The following is a 20,556-nucleotide window of genomic DNA, read 5'->3' as shown; positions in this document are numbered from 1 at the left end:
TAGGATACTTAGCCTTATAAATAAAGCATAACCTTAGTACAATCCTATAGGACACTTAGCCTTATAAATAAAGCATAACCTTAGTACAATCCTATAGGACACTTAGCCTTATAAATAAAGCATTACCTTAGTACCATCCTATAGGATACTTAGCCTTATAAATAAAGCATTACCTTAGTACCATCCTATAGGATACTTAGCCTTATAAATAAAACATAACCTTAGTACAATCCTATAGGACACTTAGCCTTATAAATAAAGCATTACCTTAGTACCATCCTATAGGACACTTAGCCTTATAAATAAAGCATAACCTTAGTACAATCCTATAGGACACTTAGCCTTATAAATAAAGCATTACCTTAGTACCATCCTATAGGACACTTAGCCTTATAAATAAAGCATAACCTTAGTACAATCCTATAGGACACTTAGCCTTATAAATAAAGCATAACCTTAGTACAATCCTATAGGACACTTAGCCTTATAAATAAAGCATAACCTTAGTACAATCCTATAGGACACTTAGCCTTATAAATAAAGCATTACCTTAGTACCATCCTATAGGATACTTAGCCTTATAAATAAAGCATTACCTTAGTACCATCCTATAGGATACTTAGCCTTATAAATAAAGCATAACCTTAGTACAATCCTATAGGATACTTAGCCTTATAAATAAAACATTGCCTTAGTACAATCCTATAGGATACTTAGCCTTATAAATAAAGCATAACCTTAGTACAATCATATAGGATACTTAGCCTTATAAATAAAACATTACCTTAGTACCATCCTATAGGATACTTAGCCTTATAAATAAAGCTTAACCTTAGTACAATCCTATAGGATACTTAGCATTATAAATAAAGCATAACCTTAGTACAATCCTATAGGATACTTAGCCTTATAAATAAAGCATAACCTTAGTACAATCCTATAGGATACTTAGCATTATAAATAAAGCATAACCTTAGTACAATCCTATAGGATACTTAGCATTATAAATAAAGCTTAACCTTAGTACAATCCTATAGGATACTTAGCCTTATAAATAAAACATTGCCTTAGTACAATCCTATAGGATACTTAGCATTATAAATAAAGCATAACCTTAGTACAATCCTATAGGATACTTAGCCTTATAAATAAAGCATAACCTTAGTACAATCCTATAGGATACTTAGCCTTATAAATAAAGCATAACCTTAGTACAATCCTATAGGATACTTAGCCTTATAAATAAAGCATAAGATGCTTAAAATTGACAAAATCCTTTTTTTTTTTAAGATGTTATTTTTTAAACGAATTACAGTTTTTTTGAGACGGTCCAATGACAAAGTTATGTGGACTGTCTATCAGTCAGTGAGAAATTAGTCCTAGGGATGAGTTGTGCACTGTCAGTTTTAAAGGGACAGGCACACAACCAAGAGAGTTAAAGGGACAGTGTAGTTAGACACACAACCGAGAGTTAATCATCTAAAACAGATTCAGGAACACTCTTTAAAAAAGACTGCTTGTCTCTCTGTCCCACCCCTCACTGGAAGGTTGATTTAATCTGATGACATTTTTATTTACTATACTTGGAAAGTTTGAAACAGGAAAAGCAGTTATTTAAAATGACAAAATAAAGGTAAAAGGGATATTTTAACTAGTTTTATACACTCCACCAGGCAAATAGATCATTGGGCACACATTCTAGGGGATCCATATTTATAGTGACATGTAAAATGCAGCAAAGACTTGACTACCTGCTGAACACAGGGGCAGCGTATGTTTGTTTAGGAACGTCTGAAGCCTTAGTGTGAGTCCTTTGTCCGACTGAGAATTCTGTGGATGAGAAAACAATCAGGAGGTGCTGATAAAACAAGAGTACATGACGTTCAGATCACCAGCGGTAAAAAGAAAATGTATGCTCACCTGATAAATGTATTTATTTTTTGACACAATGAGTCCACGGATCATCTTAATTACTAATGGGATATTCACCTCCTGGTCATAAAGGAGGCGGCAAAGAGCACCACAGCAAAGCTGTTAAATAGCTCCTCCCTTCACTCCCACTCCAGTCATTCGACCAAAGTAAAGGAGAGAAAGGAAGTAACAAGGTGCAGAGGTGTCTGAAGTTTATAACCACCAACAACCTGTCTCACAAAAACAAATTTATCAGGTAAGCATCCATTTTCTTTTTAATGACACGATGAGTCCACGGATCATCTTAATTACTAATGGGAATCAATACCCAAGCTAGAGTACACAGATGATACGGGACAAGACAGGGAACCTAAACGGAAGGCACCACTGCTTGAAGAACCTTTCTCCCAAAAGCGGCCTTGTAGAATTTTGAAAAAGTGTGAAAAGAGGACCAAGTTGCAGCCTTGCAAATCTGTTCCCATGAGGAAGCAACAGCCCTCGTGGAATGAGCCGTAACTCTCTCAGGAGGCTGCTGTCCAGCAGTCTCATATGCAAAACGTATGATACTCTTCAGCCAAAAAGAAAGAGAAGTAGCTGTAGCTTTCTTTCCCTTACGTTTTCCTGAGAAAACTACAAACAATGCAGAAGACTGAGGAAAATCCTTAGTCGCCTGCAGGTAAAACTTTAGAGCCTGAACCACGTCCAAAGAGTGCAGAAGCCTTTCCTTCTGAAAAGTAGGATTAGGATACAAAGGAGGAAATCAATCTCCTGATTAATGTTCCGATCAGAAACTACTTTAGGAAGAAATCCTAATTAAGTAAGTAAAACTACCTTGTCAGAATGAAAAATAAGGTAATGGGACTCATACTGCAATGCCGAGAGCTCTGACACTCTGCGAGCAGAAGAAATAGCAACAAGAAATAAAACTTTCCAAGATAACAATTTAATATCTAAGGAATGCATAGGCTCAAACGGAGCCCCTTGAAGAACTTTAAGAAATAAATTCAGACTCCATGGAGGAGTAACTGGTTTGAACACAGGCCTGATCCTGACCAAGGCCTGACAAAATGATTGTACATCTGGAACATCTGCCAGATGTTTGTGTAACAAAGTAGATAAGGCAGAAATTTTACCCTTTAGGGAACTTGTGGATAATCCTTTCTTCAAACCCTCTTGGAGAAAAGACAAAATTCTCGGAATCCTAACTCTACTCCATGAGTAACCCTTGGATTCACACCAGTAGATATATTTACGCCAAATCTTATGGTAAATCTTTCTAGTTACATGCTTACGAGCCTGAATCATAGTCTCTATGACTGAGTCAGAAAAACCCTGCTTGGATAAAATTAAGCGTTCAATCTCTAAGCAGTCAGCTTCAGAGAAAATGGATTTGGGTGAAGGGAGGGCCCCTGTATTAGAAGGTCCTTCCTCAACGGAAGTCTCCAAGGTGACAGAGATGACATGTCCACCAGATCTGCATACCAAATCCTGCGAGGCCAAGCCGGTGCTATGAGGATCACTGATGCCCTCTCCTGCTTGATTCGAGCAATGACCCGAGGAAGAAGACAAACAGAGGAAATAGGTATACTAAACTGAAGGTCCAAGGGACCGCCAGAGCATCTATCAGCTCCGCCTGGGGCTCCCTGGACCTCGACCCGTATTTCGGGAGCTTGGCTTCTGTCGGGATTCCTCGTTCCTCCCTGATGATTGATTTAAGTCACTGAAGTTATGTTGTGTGACTGGAACCTGATAAACCGGACCAAGGCTAACTGGGGCCAGGCCAGAAGAGCATTGAAGATCGCTCTCACTTCCAGAATGTTTATAGGTAGAACAGACTCTGACCGAATCCAAAGTCCCTGAGCCTTTAGAAGGCTGGCGTCTGTTGTCACAATCGCCCCAAGAAGGTCTGCGAAAGCAGGTCCCCTGGGAGAGATGATCCTGAGACAACCACCATTGAAGATAATCCTTTGTCTCCTGCTCCAGCAGTATTCGAGGAGACAAATCCGCATATTCTCTGTTCCATTGCCTGAGCATGTTTAACTGCAGAGGTCTGAGATGGAAACGAGCAAACGGGATGATGTCTATTGCCGCCACCATCAGCTCAATTACCTCCATCCACTGAGCCACTGATGGCCGAGGAGTGGACTGAAGGGCTAGACAAGTATCGAAAATCTTTGATTTCCTGACTTCCATCAGAAAAATCTTCATTGATAGGGAATCTAATATGGTTCCCAAGAAGGTTACCCTTGTAATTGGGACTAAGGAATTCTTTTCCAAATTTACCTTCCACCCATGAGATCGCAGGAAGGATAACACCATGTCCATGTGGGATCTTGCTTGTTGTAAGGATGGTGCCTGAACTAGGATGTCGTCCAGATAGGGCGCCACTGCGATTCCCCGTAACCGAAGCACCACCAACAGCGATCCCAGAACCTTTTTGAAAATTCTGGGAGCTGTGGTAAGACCGAAAGGAAGAGTCACGAACTGGACGTGTTTGTCCAGAAAAGCATACCTTAGGAACTTGTGATGATCCCTGTGAATGGGAACATGCAGGTACGTGTCCTTTAAATCCACTGTTGTCATAAATTGACCCTCTTGGTTCAAAGGAAGAATGGAACAAATAGTTTCCATCTTGAAGGACGGTACCCTGAGAAATTTGTTTAGACTCTTGATATCTAAAATTGGTCTGAAGGTTCCCTCTTTTTTGGGAACCACTAACAGATTGGAATAAAAACCCAGACCCTGTTCCTGTATTAGAAAGGGAACAATCACTCACAGGTCAGAGAGGTCTCCTACGCAATGTAAGAACGCCTCTCTTTTTGTCTGGTCTGCAGATAATCTTGAAAGCAGAAACCTGCCTCTGGGAGGAAAACAATTTAACTCTAATTTGTATCCCTGGGACACTATTTCTATTGCACAGGGATCCTGAACATCTCTAACTCAAGCCTGAGCGAAGAAGGAAAGTCTGCCCCCTACAAGATACGGTCCTGGATCGGGGGCATGCCCTTCATGCTGTCTTTGATTCAATAGCAGGCTTTTTGGATTGTTTTCCCATATTCCAAGACTGATTGGGTCTCCATGCAGGTTTAGACTGTTACTGCTTGGAAGCGGTAGAGGGAGAATTTCCCTAGAAATTTCGAAAGGAACGAAAATTACTCTGTCGTCCTTTTTGTTTGTTTCTCTTATCCTGAGGGAGAAGATGACCTTTACCGCCCATGATATCAGAGATAATTTCCGTCAAGCCAGGTCCAAACAAGGTCTTCCCCTTGTAAGGAATAGCTAGAAGCTTAGACTTAGAGGACACATCCGCAGACCAAGGTTTTAACCATAAGGCTCTGCGAGCTAGAATAGAGAATCCTGAAATCTTTGCTCCCAGTTTGATAACTTGAAGGGAAGCATCCGTAATAAAGGAATTAGCCAGTTTAAGAGTTTTTATCCTATCCTGGATTTCATCCAGAGAAGTTTCTGCCCTGATAGCATCAAACAACGCATCAAACCAATTAGCCACCGCACTAGTGACAGTAGCAATGCACACAGCTGGCTGCCATTTTAAGCCCTGGTGTACATACATCTTTTTGAGTAAACCCTCTAATTTCTTGTCCATAGGATCTTTGAAAGCACAACTATCCTCTATGGGAAAAGTAGTTCTCTTAGCTAAGGAGGAAACGGCTCCTTCCACCTTGGGAACTGTTTGCCAAGCCTCCTTAATAGAGTCGGCTATGGGAAACATCTTTTTAAATATAGGAGATGGAGAAAAAGGTATACCCGGTCTCTCACACTCCTTAGCAATGATCTCAGAAGCTCGGTCTTGGACCGGAAACATGTCTGTCGAGGAAGGAACATTTAAATATTTGTTTAGCTTACTGAACTTCTTAGGAACCCCAACTACTGTGGAGTCACTGTCGTCCAAAGTAGCTAAAACCTCCTTAAGTAACAGACGGAGGTGTTCTAGCTTAAACCTGAAAGATACAACCTCAGTATCAGCAAGAGGATTTACACTTTCCGAATCTGAAACTTCCCCTTCAGATGCTACCTCGGAATCCTCCTCTTCAGGCTTCTGGGAGGGGACCTCCAAAATCGCAACAACTGCGTCAGAAACCTTGCTTACTGAATGTCTGATTTTCCTCTTACGCTTTCCCTGCAACATTGGAAAACCAGACAACGCATCAGAAATTGTAGAAGACCTGAGAGAAGTGATGTCCCTTAAAGTAACTACAGCGGGAGTTAGAGAGGAAGAGCAGGGCACTGCCTCTGAGGGTGATAAAATTTTGGGACGCTTGAGGAGAAAGCTGCTGCATATATTGAACCTCGTTATTAGACTCCTGGACAACATCCGCTTTAGAAAAAGTTGGCTCAGAATTTTTTATCCCCTATAACAAAGTCCTCTCAATACATGAGGAACAGAAAGGGATTGGTGATTCCACATTGGCATCAAAACACAAGGAGCAAGTGACATCTTGCAAGGCCCCTTGGTCCATACTGTTTCACAATGGTTTGATTAACAAATAAAAAGCCCAAATTTAAAGAAAATGTTTTACAATGAAAAAACGTTACTGTCTCTTTAAAATTTAAACATGTAACTTTTTTACCATATTTTGTCAATTAGTAAATACACAAGTTGAAAACGATTTAGACACCTCTACACATCAGCAACTTTGCTGAGGTGCCTACCTGAATCGTTAACCCGGAGCTAATCTTCCCTTCTTATGATGCAGGAGACGATCTGGTACTCAGCAGAAGAGGATACGGATGTCCATTTCTAGGAACGCTTGCTTAACACAAACCATGCATTTCTAGTAAAGCCCTGATGAACTCTGTCTGCTTTATACTAAAAGTGTCCCAGACTGAGTCGCAATGAAAGTGGCGCGCAACTCAGTAAGATCCGCCTATCGTGGGCGTTGCTATAAGAAATAATCTTCTGGTCGGCATTTTTGTAAAGTTAAACCGCCGGGAGATTCTAATCACCAGAGCCAGTCCGCTTCTCTCCCAGCCCCAGTGCCTGCATACAAAAGCTGTCACAAGTCCTCTCCAACCTAGGAGAGTTTACAATGCCCCACAAACAATAAAGTGCCCCTTCTTTCACGTGCCCTTTATGTTGTTTCTTAACATGCTCACTTTTTTTCTGAGAACGTTTCTCCTTCTCCTCAGAAATAAAAAAGCAGCACTTACCTCGTACATCTGCCTGACAGCAAGGCAGCTCACCAGGCTTGAGAGGTCCTCTCCCTCACATCAACCTGTGGAGAAATAAAAGACTGAGTAATGCCAGGCTTTAGGAGTTAGGGCAGCATAAAACACGGGAGGCGCAGTGAGAATTATGTCCCACAAGTTCCCATTGCGCTAAAGTCACCACTGCTCTACTGAAGAGACTGATATGGACTACGGCTACACCCCAGAACAAAACAGCACAATCTTGCACTACTTTAAAAATAATACACTCTTGATTGAAGAATCTTTTCTAATACTTAACTTTACCACTTCCTAGCACTAACGTAGGCAAAGAGAATGACTGGGTTGGGAGTGAAGGGAGGTGATATTTAACAGCTTTGCTGTGCTGCGCTTTGCCGCCTCCTGCTGACCAAGAGGTGAATATCCCATTAGTAATTAAAATGATCCGTGGACTCATCGTGTCATTAAAAAGAAATACATTCAGTAAATCTCTTTACTGTGATGCGCCTTATAAATAAAACATTACACGTCATCACTATAGTGAGAAGCTGGACTTGCAGTAACCTATGACAATCAAAACATGATCACAGATGTGTGCACAAGGGCAGATACTGAATCTTGGGAGACTCCATGTTACACCTCACTGAGGCCTGATGATAAAAAGCTCACCAGCATGGAGAGGAATCACACAAAGTCTTTAGGATTATTTTTTTAGACTTTATATTGTAAAGTAGGAGTCTCTCCTTCACATACAGAACTCGGTATAGTGAGATAAATACTTCTCAAGATAAAAATGTGAGTTTTTACATTTTGTTTAGGGACCTCGCTGTACCGACGAGACGTATTAGCTCATCTTGCCTTAGTGCAGAGCTTTAGATCATCAGACCTTGAGTGAGAGGAATTCTTATAAGTAATTATCTTCTTTTCCCTCACTCTGTATTATTACAACAAATGGAATAATTATAGGAACATGTAACAGCGCTATACATACGAGTGGGTGCAAGCTAAAAACGCACCAGTCAAAGAACGCAAAGGTGATCAGAGGCTTTATTTTTCTGTTTAGTTCATTGATTTTTTCTCCCTTGAGTAATCTTTAATATCAGGTTTGTGTCCTCGGACCATTACGGTTTAAACAGGACAGATTACTAGTATGGGAACAAGTAATATTAAAGTGCCACAGACACCTTATGCTCACCTTTTAAAAACATATATAGGAAACCGCATTTACTACGATTTACAGACGGAATAGAGAGAAATGCTTAGTTTAAGAAAGTTAAGGATATAATAATCATTAAATTCTATTATCCAGATTGAAATTCATTTGTACTTGAGTACACAATATACTGTACCTTCAGAAATAATGCACAAATAGAGAACATTTATCATTTACTATTGATGTCAGCAGGGACATTTATCATTTACTATTGATGTCAGCAGGGACATTTATCATTTACTATTGATGTCAGCAGGGACATTTATCATTTACTATTGATGTCAGCAGGGACATTTGCCATTTACGATCAACGCTTACATTTTTAAAGGGACATGAAACAATTGTTTTCTTTTATGATTCAAAGAATGCAATTTTAAACAACATTATTCTATTGTCTAATTTGTTTAGTTCTCTTGGTATTCTTTGTGGAAAAAGCATACCTAGGTAGCCTCATGAGCTGATTGGTGGCTGCACATATATGCTGCATGCTATTGGTTCACCCATGTGCATTGCTGTTTCTTCAACAAATGATACCAAGAGAATGAAGCAAATTAAATAATAGAAGTACATTGGAAAGTTGTTTAAAATTCTATTCTGTATCTGAATCATAAAAACATTTTGGATTTCATGTCCCTTCAATGCAGAAAATATCTAGCTCAGGACTGTATAAGGCTTTACGAAGCTGAAGAAATATAGGCCTCCGGTTATCTTAGACACAGATACCACCGTAGTCTGTACAAACTCTTTATTACCAGGTGGTAACATTTACAATCACAATAGAATCTTGGCCATATCATATACAAAAACACTAAGAATTTGTTGACTTTCACTTGGATAACAAATAATTGCATGGACGGTATTAATTAATCACCAGTGCTCATGATATGTCAACACACACTGGTGAGATAAAGCAAGGCCGCTTATAAGGGAGATGTGAGGCTTTTTTGTCCCATCCTCATAATGTGCAGTAAATGCTGATGTTTAAATTTAAATGATAATGTAATAAGGTGCATCTATCCACAGTTAAAAGTGATACTATGATTTACGGTAGTAGCTCAGTTTGCTTTCTCAGACCTGGACAGGTCTAACAGATTCACTAGAATGCAGGTATGATGTATCGCTCATGTATATTTTAGCTTTACACAGAATAGGAGGAAAAATAAAATGTACAAACCTCTCTATGTTTAATAATGTAACTTATCCAAATCCAATTACGCTTCAGATGGCTGAAGAAACTAGAATCAAGTCCGCCAGCTCCCATGCCATCCCCAGGGACGGAGCCGTCATCAGTTACCTCTCTGCTGCCCCTGAACAGAAGGTAAAGCGTTTACATTTTATATCATTACGCTACAGTACTGGAGTTACAGAGAAACAGAAGGTGGGACAAGAATTACAAAACGTGAGCATTAACAAGAGAAGGCATTAAAGGACTCTATGGGGCCTCTCATTTAGAGCAGCCGTAAAGTGAAAAGATTCCAGAAAAAAAATCATAGCACAAAAACAAATAAAATAAAATAAATAAATCTGAAGCAAAAAAACACTAAAAAAAAACACTAAAAAAAGAAAATGGGTGCACGCTACAGATTAGAAAGTTAATAAATAACTTTTAATGTAACGTAGTAAAAACAGGGTACATAGAGGCAGCAAGAACAGGAGTCCTTACGCATTTCGTGCTGGTACTTGGCACTTAGTTATAGGAATGACTTCTGCTACACTGGCTCTCCATTTAAATGGCCAGTGTCCAATCAGAGTATGAATTTTGAACACTAGTGAAACACACAAATTTAGAAAACATAAATCAATACAAATACCAAAGCATGGAAATAAGAGAAGTTAGGTGCAAGTTATTTGAAAGTAATGGGTATGTAGTATAGTCACAGTTTGTAAACCCATGGTTAACATAAAATTAATATCTCAGGTTATAGTAAAAGCCGGACCATTGTTACTCATATCAATATTCTATAGAGAAATAAAAATATGAAAATCCAAGACAGTGTAATAGACACACACATATATATATACACACAAAGATAATAATATAATCCTGTCACATAGATTACTAAAGCACATACTTAGATATAAGATCTGGATTTGTCAATAGTATAGAATTTATGAGTTGGATGAAATATATACATATGTTAGTACATTTAGGACATCTTATACCTGAGAGAGAGACAAGATGGTTAACATAATGTTTGTAGAAAACAGGAAAAACGGAGCACCAGCCGGTGGTATTAAAAAAAGTTCCAAATTTTATTTCTTATAATTTAAAAAATGTGATACCAGAGGTAATTTTACAAACATAAAATTTTAAGAATAGGACATCAGCCAGATGCAGCTGACACGTTTCGGCTCTAGGCCATAGTCAAAGCTGTTAGATCTTAAAAGCTAAAACCGCCATTTAAAAAGGTATAAACTGATTCCTATTGGATAATTGATTCCAATTATCTATCCCCTACTTAGGTTCACAGTGTATTAACCCTATACCACTGAATGCCTATTTAAAGGGACAGTCAACACCAGAATTTTTGTTGTTTAAAAAGATAGATAATCCCTTTATTACCCATTCCCCAGTTTTGCAAAACCAACACAGTTATATTAATACACTTTTTACTTCTGTGACTAACTTGTATCTAAGCATCTTCTGACCGCCCCTAATCACATGACTTTTAGTTATTATCTATTGACTTGCATTTTAGCCAATTCGTGTAGTGTCTGCCACTAGCCACGGGCGTGATCACAATGCTATCTATATGGCTGACATGAACTTGCTCTCCCCTGCTGTGAAAAGTAAATAAAATAGAGGCGGCCTTCAAGGGCTTAGAAATTATCATATGTGCCTTCCTAGGTTTGCTTTCAACTTAGAATACCAAGAGAACAAAGCAAAAATGTTGATAAAATTAAATTGGATAGTTGTTTAAAATTGCATGCCCTATTTGAAAAAACAGAATTTATGTTTACCTGATAAATTACTTTCTCCAACGGTGTGTCCGGTCCACGGCGTCATCCTTACTTGTGGGATATTCTCTTCCCCAACAGGAAATGGCAAAGAGCCCAGCAAAGCTGGTCACATGATCCCTCCTAGGCTCCGCCTACCCCAGTCATTCGACCGACGTTAAGGAGGAATATTTGCATAGGAGAAACCATATGATACCGTGGTGACTGTAGTTAAAGAAAATAAATTATCAGACCTGATTAAAAAACCAGGGCGGGCCGTGGACCGGACACACCGTTGGAGAAAGTAATTTATCAGGTAAACATAAATTCTGTTTTCTCCAACATAGGTGTGTCCGGTCCACGGCGTCATCCTTACTTGTGGGAACCAATACCAAAGCTTTAGGACACGGATGAAGGGAGGGAGCAAATCAGGTCACCTAAATGGAAGGCACCACGGCTTGCAAAACCTTTCTCCCAAAAATAGCCTCAGAAGAAGCAAAAGTATCAAACTTGTAAAATTTGGTAAAAGTGTGCAGTGAAGACCAAGTCGCTGCCCTACATATCTGATCAACAGAAGCCTCGTTCTTGAAGGCCCATGTGGAAGCCACAGCCCTAGTGGAATGAGCTGTGATTCTTTCAGGAGGCTGCCGTCCGGCAGTCTCGTAAGCCAATCTGATGATGCTTTTAATCCAAAAAGAGGGAGAGGTAGAAGTTGCTTTTTGACCTCTCCTTTTACCAGAATAAACAACAAACAAGGAAGATGTTTGTCTAAAATCCTTTGTAGCATCTAAATAGAATTTTAGAGCGCGAACAACATCCAAATTGTGCAACAAACGTTCCTTCTTCGAAACTGGTTTCGGACACAAAGAAGGTACGACTATCTCCTGGTTAATGTTTTTGTTAGAAACAACTTTTGGAAGAAAACCAGGTTTAGTACGTAAAACCACCTTATCTGCATGGAACACCAGATAAGGAGGAGAACACTGCAGAGCAGATAATTCTGAAACTCTTCTAGCAGAAGAAATTGCAACCAAAAACAAAACTTTCCAAGATAATAACTTAATATCAACGGAATGTAAGGGTTCAAACGGAACCCCCTGAAGAACTGAAAGAACTAAGTTGAGACTCCAAGGAGGAGTCAAAGGTTTGTAAACAGGCTTGATTCTAACCAGAGCCTGAACAAAGGCTTGAACATCTGGCACAGCTGCCAGCTTTTTGTGAAGTAACACAGACAAGGCAGAAATCTGTCCCTTCAAGGAACTTGCAGATAATCCTTTCTCCAATCCTTCTTGAAGAAAGGATAGAATCCTAGGAATCTTTACCTTGTCCCAAGGGAATCCTTTAGATTCACACCAACAGATATATTTTTTCCATATTTTGTGGTAAATTTTTCTAGTTACAGGCTTTCTGGCCTGAACAAGAGTATCAATAACAGAATCTGAGAACCCTCGTTTTGATAAGATCAAGCGTTCAATCTCCAAGCAGTCAGCTGGAGTGAGACCAGATTCGGATGTTCGAACGGACCTTGAACAAGAAGGTCTCGTCTCAAAGGTAGCTTCCATGGTGGAGCCGATGACATATTCACCAGATCTGCATACCAAGTCCTGCGTGGCCACGCAGGAGCTATCAAGATCACCGACGCCCTCTCCTGATTGATCCTGGCTACCAGCCTGGGGATGAGAGGAAACGGCGGGAATACATAAGCTAGTTTGAAGGTCCAAGGTGCTACTAGTGCATCTACTAGAGTCGCCTTGGGATCCCTGGATCTGGACCCGTAGCAAGGAACCTTGAAGTTCTGACGAGAGGCCATCAGATCCATGTCTGGAATGCCCCACAGATGAGTAATTTGGGCAAAGATTTCCGGATGGAGTTCCCACTCCCCCGGATGTAATGTCTGACGACTCAGAAAATCCGCTTCCCAATTTTCCACTCCTGGGATGTGGATTGCAGACAGGTGGCAGGAGTGAGTCTCCGCCCATTGAATGATTTTGGTCACTTCTTCCATCGCCAGGGAACTCCTTGTTCCCCCCTGATGGTTGATGTACGCAACAGTCGTCATGTTGTCTGATTGAAACCGTATGAACTTGGCCTCTGCTAGCTGAGGCCAAGCCTTGAGAGCATTGAATATCGCTCTCAGTTCCAGAATATTTATCGGTAGAAGAGATTCTTCCCGAGACCAAAGACCCTGAGCTTTCAGGGATCCCCAGACCGCGCCCCAGCCCATCAGACTGGCGTCGGTCGTGACAATGACCCACTCTGGTCTGCGGAAGGTCATCCCTTGTGACAGGTTGTCCAGGGACAGCCACCAACGGAGTGAGTCTCTGGTCCTCTGATTTACTTGTATCTTCGGAGACAAGTCTGTATAGTCCCCATTCCACTGACTGAGCATGCACAGTTGTAATGGTCTTAGATGAATGCGCGCAAAAGGAACTATGTCCATTGCCGCTACCATCAAACCTATTACTTCCATGCACTGCGCTATGGAAGGAAGAGGAACGGAATGAAGTGTTTGACAAGAGTTTAGAAGTTTTGTTTTTCTGGCCTCTGTCAGAAAAATCCTCATTTCTAAGGAGTCTATTATTGTTCCCAAGAAGGGAACCCTTGTCGACGGAGATAGAGAACTCTTTTCCACGTTCACTTTCCATCCGTGAGATCTGAGAAAGGCCAGGACTATGTCCGTGTGAGCCTTTGCTTGAGGAAGGGACGACGCTTGAATCAGAATGTCATCCAAGTAAGGTACTACTGCAATGCCCCTTGGTCTTAGCACCGCTAGAAGGGACCCTAGTACCTTTGTGAAAATCCTTGGAGCAGTGGCTAATCCGAAAGGAAGCGCCACGAACTGGTAATGCTCGTCCAGGAATGCGAACCTTAGGAACCGATGATGTTCCTTGTGGATAGGAATACGTAGATACGCATCCTTTAAATCCACCGTGGTCATGAATTGACCTTCCTGGATGGAAGGAAGAATTGTTCGAATGGTTTCCATTTTGAACGATGGAACCTTGAGAAACTTGTTTAAGATCTTGAGATCTAAGATTGGTCTGAACGTTCCCTCTTTTTTGGGAACTATGAACAGATTGGAGTAGAACCCCATCCCTTGTTCTCCTAATGGAACAGGATGAATCACTCCCATTTTTAACAGGTCTTCTACACAATGTAAGAATGCCTGTCTCTTTATGTGGTCTGAAGACAATTGAGACCTGTGGAACCTCCCCCTTGGGGGAAGCCCCTTGAATTCCAGAAGATAACCTTGGGAGACTATTTCTAGTGCCCAAGGATCCAGAACATCTCTTGCCCAAGCCTGAGCGAAGAGAGAGAGTCTGCCCCCCACCAGATCCGGTCTCGGATCGGGGGCCAACATTTCATGCTGTCTTGGTAGCAGTGGCAGGTTTCTTGGCCTGCTTTCCCTTGTTCCAGCCTTGCATTGGTCTCCAGGCTGGCTTGGCTTGAGAAGTATTACCCTCTTGCTTAGAGGACGTAGCACTTGGGGCTGGTCCGTTTCTACGAAAGGGACGAAAATTAGGTTTATTTTTGGTCTTGAAAGACCTATCCTGAGGAAGGGCGTGGCCCTTACCCCCAGTGATATCAGAGATAATCTCTTTCAAGTCAGGGCCAAACAGCGTTTTCCCCTTGAAAGGAATGTTAAGGAGTTTGTTCTTGGAAGACGCATCCGCTGACCAAGATTTCAACCAAAGCGCTCTACGCGCCACAATAGCAAACCCAGAATTCTTCGCCGCTAACCTAGCCAATTGCAAAGTGGCGTCTAGGGTGAAAGAATTAGCCAATTTGAGAGCACGGATTCTGTCCATAATCTCCTCATAAGGAGGAGAATCACTATCGATCGCCTTTACTAGCTCATCGAACCAGAAACACGCGGCTGTAGTGACAGGGACAATGCATGAAATTGGTTGTAGAAGGTAACCTTGCTGAACAAACATCTTTTTAAGCAAATCTTCTAATTTTTTATCCATAGGATCTTTGAAAGCACAACTATCTTCTATGGGTATAGTGGTGCGTTTGTTTAAAGTAGAAACCGCTCCCTCGACCTTGGGGACAGTCTGCCATAAGTCCTTTCTAGGGTCGACCATAGGAAACAATTTTTTAAATATGGGGGGAGGGACGAAAGGTATACCGGGCCTTTCCCATTCTTTATTTACAATGTCCGCCACCCGCTTGGGTATAGGAAAAGCTTCTGGGAGCCCCGGGACCTCTAGGAACTTGTCCATTTTACATAGTTTCTCTGGGATGATCAAATTCTCACAATCATCCAGAGTGGATAATACCTCCTTAAGCAGAGCGCGGAGATGTTCCAACTTAAATTTAAATGTAATCACATCGGGTTCAGCTTGTTGAGAAATTTTCCCTGAATCTGAAATTTCTCCCTCAGACAAAACCTCCCTGGCCCCCTCAGACTGGTGTAGGGGCATTTCAGAACCATTATCATCAGCGTCCACATGCTCTTCAGTATCTAAAACAGAGCAGTCGCGCTTACGCTGATAAGTGGGCATTTTGGCTAAAATGTTTTTGATAGAATTATCCATTACAGCCGTTAATTGTTGCATAGTAAGGAGTATTGGCGCGCTAGATGTACTAGGGGCCTCCTGAGTGGGCAAGACTCGTGTAGACGAAGGAGGGAATGATGCAGTACCATGCTTACTCCCCTCACTTGAGGAATCATCTTGGGCATCATTTTCAGTGTCACATAAATCACATTTATTTAAATGAAAAGGAACCTTGGCTTCCCCACATTCAGAACACAGTCTATCTGGTAGTTCAGACATGTTAAACAGGCATAAACTTGATAACAAAGTACAAAAAACGTTTTAAAATAAAACCGTTACTGTCACTTTAAATTTTAAACTGAACACACTTTATTACTGCAATTGCGAAAAAGTATGAAGGAATTGTTCAAAATTCACCAAAATTTCACCACAGTGTCTTAAAGCCTTAAAAGTATTGCACACCAAATTTGGAAGCTTTAACCCTTAAAATAGCCGTTTTTAACTTTAACCCCTTTACAGTCCCTGGTATCTGCTTTGCTGAGACCCAACCAAGCCCAAAGGGGAATACGATACCAAATGAAGCCTTCAGAAAGTCTTTTCTATGTATCAGAGCTCCTCACACATGCGACTGCATGTCATGCTTCTCAAAAACAAGTGCGCAATACCGGCGCGAAAATGAGGCTCTGCCTATGATTAGGGAAAGCCCCTAGAGAATAAGGTGTCTAAAACAGTGCCTGCCGATATTATTTAACAAAAATACCCAGATTAAATGATTCCTCAAGGCTAAATATGTGTAATATATGAATCGATTTAGCCCAGAAAATGTCTACAGTCTTAATAAGCCCTTGTGAAGCCCTTATTTACTGTCTGAATAAAAATGGCTTACCGGATCCCATGGGGAAAATGACAGCTTCCAGCATTACATCGTCTTGTTAGAATGTGTCATACCTCAAGCAGCAAAAGACTGCTCACTGTTCCCCCAACTGAAGTTAATTCCTCTCAACAGTCCTGTGTGGAACAGCCATGGATTTTAGTAACGGTTGCTAAAATCATTTTCCTCATACAAACAGAAATCTTCATCTCTTTTCTGTTTCAGAGTAAATAGTACATACCAGCACTATTTTAAAATAACAAACTCTTGATTGAATAATAAAAACTACAGTTAAACACTAAAAAACTCTAAGCCATCTCCGTGGAGATGTTGCCTGTACAACGGCAAAGAGAATGACTGGGGTAGGCGGAGCCTAGGAGGGATCATGTGACCAGCTTTGCTGGGCTCTTTGCCATTTCCTGTTGGGGAAGAGAATATCCCACAAGTAAGGATGACGCCGTGGACCGGACACACCTATGTTGGAGAAATGAAAGTTTTTTTTTGGACTTGACTGTCCCTTTAAACACAAAAAAAAAAAAAAAACTTCCATTATGGGTATTGAATATCAAAAACAATGCATAAACATTTGTCTGAAGATAGATTGTGTAAAAAACAACATTTTGTTACACATATATACTGTTTCAAATATAGGTTATATATATATATTCTTCTATACAGGTTATTACTTGCCTATTGAAAATTTGATATTGGACCTAACACAATATATATCAATCCGTATACATACAAAGTATATACCAAGGCCTATGCTCAAACTCAGATAATTCTTAAAGGACCAGTCAACACATTAGATTTGCATAATCAACAAATGCAAGATAACAAGACAATGCAATAGCACTTAGTCTGAACTTCAAATGAGTAGTAGATTTTTTTTATAACAAATTTCAAAGTTATGTATATTTCCACTCCCCTTGTACCATGTGATAGCAATCAGCCAATCACAAATGCATATACTAGTTACGAATATAGTCTGTACCTAGAAAAGGTGAAGACTAAAAGGATGCACTTGGGTAGCACTTCTATTCCAAAAAGTAAGGTTAAGGTCAAAAATAGAACTTAAACAACCACTGGTAGCCAAAGGGTTGATGGAGAAGTTAAAACATAACTTTTATTAATTCTCTAATAGATAAAAGATGTGTGGTGTGTGAATGTGTGCATTTTAAAAACACATAGCAATTCTACTAGTCATGGAAGTGGCTCAGGATATTAATTGATTAAATTTCCACGGACCTAAAATATTATTTAGGTATGCTTGTATAAAGTAATATAAATCTTTCAAATGGATAATATACTTGTATCTATTAATATAGTACACCACTGTATGATTTAGTGTTCCCTCATACAGTTGTTCCCATATAGCGTGGCACAGTCATAAACAGATTATATGTAATTGACTGAAATGGTTATTTCTAACCCTTCTTATTATACTGTTGGTTAATGTATATAATAGTATTATTTATTTATTCATTCATAGTTCCAATTCTGTATTCAGAGGAAAAGTTACAACATCAGTTATAGAAGGTTTAGATTGTTATATGGCTTATATAGGTGCTTGGTGTAGTTTAATATAACTTTGTTTTGCAAGTTTGAAGTTTTATACTTCCGTTAATGAAAATATTAGTGATTCACTGGTTATGAACTCCAGTGATTTATACTTGGTGGCAATCGATGTCCGGCTTTCTTTCACCAAAGTGCTATCTTCGGTCTTCTAATGGATGGTTTAATACTGTTATTGTACTTGTATTGGTCCACAAGTTACGGTACTAGTAAAGTGATTTAGATTGTGGCTATTCTCTCATATAATATAGTATAGTAATGGAGATATCGTTATTAAGATGTTCTATATGCTATAGGTTTATCAATAATTAGATTGGTGTTATTTCTGTAGCTCTCCTTTATACTGTGCAGTGTTCACTATATAAGAGACATCGTCCTCAAAAATTAAGTCTGAGGATGTGTTTGCTATTATATAGAGAGATTTTTGTATAGCTACGAAATATACTTTATTAGTATCTTTGTATTATTGTATCTCTGATATCAACACCTATATAAGTGTCCACAATAGATCATCAACTATGCATATGCGATTGTACTGTATACGTAGAGGTTAAAATAGCTGATGGTATCAGTAAGCTGCTGTGATCTCAGATCTCAGTCAGTAGTATTATATAGAGGGATTTTTGTATAACTATGGAATATACTATAGGATATATTGTTTTAGTATCTTTACAGTGTTATATCTCTAATATCACCTCATATATATATATATATATGTGTGTTGACAATTGATCATCAGCTAAGTATATACATTTGTGCTGAAAAAATAGAAGCTAAAGTAGCTGATGTTGTCAGTTAGCTACAATAGTCTCTGATTACAGTCAATAATTTATTTCTGCTTTTTATCTAAATCACCCTTTATACACGATTAGCCATTATAATATTGGGCAACTGTAATAATCAAGGTACTTATGATTGTGTTATCAAAATAAAGGCTCAAATAGCCAGTGTAGACACCTGTCCGTTATACCCTTCTGAGGTTAACAGATGTCTATTGCGGTATATGCCCGGATTATCACTTCACACGGCTAGCGGTTATAACTTTAAGATCTAAGCCCGTGGTTTGCCCTTATAATAATGTATATGAAACAGTAATTTGCCCTTATGATATTAACAAAATATTTTCAAGTTATATGCCAGAACTATCGATTTACACAACTAGCGGTTATGGCTATTTCAAAAGTCCTTTGAAAAAGCCGAAACGCTATCGGCGAAACATGTTAGGGAAGGGTATTTGTTAATACCCCATTTAGTTTCTTTTTAATGGCATAGCTTATTCTAAAACCAATAACAGATATAGTGGCAACCCGGACCATATATTGAATATCTCTCTAGCTGTTAGTGGCTAACTATTAGGAGCAAACTATCTTCATATATCTTACTAGCCATAACCGCTAGTTGTGTAAGTATAAAACTTCAAACTTGCAAAACAAAGTTATATTAAACTACACCAAGCACCTATATAAGCCATATAACAATCTAAACCTTCTATAACTGATGTTGTAACTTTTCCTCTGAATACAGAATTGGAACTATGAATGAATAAATAAATAATACTATTATATACATTAACCAACAGTATAATAAGAAGGGTTAGAAATAACCATTTCAGTCAATTACATATAATCTGTTTATGACTGTGCCACGCTATATGGGAACAACTGTATGAGGGAACACTAAATCATACAGTGGTGTACTATATTAATAGATACAAGTATATTATCCATTTGAAAGACATATTACTTTATACAAGCATACCTAAATAATATTTTAGGTCCGTGGAAATTTAATCAATTAATATCCTGAGCCACTTCCATGACTAGTAGAATTGCTATGTGTTTTTTAAAATGCACACATTCACACATTCACACACCACACATCTTTTATCTATTAGAGAATTAATAAAAGTTATGTTTTAACTTCTCCATCAACCCTTTGGCTACCAGTGGTTGTTTAAGTTCTATTTTTGACCTTAACCTTACTTTTTGGAATAGAAGTGCTACCCAAGTGCATCCTTTTAGTCTTCACCTTTTCTAGGTACAGACTATATTCGTAACTAGTATAGTTTTATGCACAAGCACTCGAGCTCATTAGGGATATATTTATATATTGATAAAAATACAGAAAGTAGATAAACTCACAGAGATATATAGATATACTCATCGAGAATGATACCCTAAATATCAATAATCTACACACTGTCTGTAAATATCCAAACACTAAATTGAGCATTCCTTGTTTATCAGTGTAGTGCTCTTGCTAATTTTTGCTAAAACAAATGCATATACGTATAGTCTGTGAATTCTTGCACATGCTCAGTAGGAGCTGGTGACTCAAAAAAAGTGTAAATATAAAAGACTGTGCACATTTTTTTTTAATGG

The 20,556-nt window shown here is 39.3% G+C and overlaps 1 protein-coding gene across 4 annotated transcripts in view; it reads right to left on the bottom strand.

The window, feature by feature from the left end:
• The window catches only part of GTF3C1 (general transcription factor IIIC subunit 1), a 274,627-nt gene that overhangs the window by 134,445 nt on the left and 119,626 nt on the right, over window positions 1–20,556 (bottom strand). For all 4 annotated transcript variants that reach the window (XM_053694472.1, XM_053694474.1, XM_053694475.1 and 1 more), the window contains exons 22-23: window positions 9,465–9,597; window positions 1,752–1,830 (exon numbers count right to left, since the gene is read on the bottom strand). In XM_053694472.1, coding sequence (XP_053550447.1) covers window positions 1,752–1,830; window positions 9,465–9,597 — 212 coding nt within the window. The remainder of the gene's footprint in view (window positions 1–1,751; window positions 1,831–9,464; window positions 9,598–20,556) is intronic.

The sequence above is a fragment of the Bombina bombina genome, chromosome 11 (assembly GCF_027579735.1).
Source record: "Bombina bombina isolate aBomBom1 chromosome 11, aBomBom1.pri, whole genome shotgun sequence".
Lineage (NCBI taxonomy): Eukaryota > Metazoa > Chordata > Amphibia > Anura > Bombinatoridae > Bombina > Bombina bombina.
Note: the sequence above shows the minus strand (reverse complement) of the source record. Positions and strands in the feature narration are given on the sequence as shown.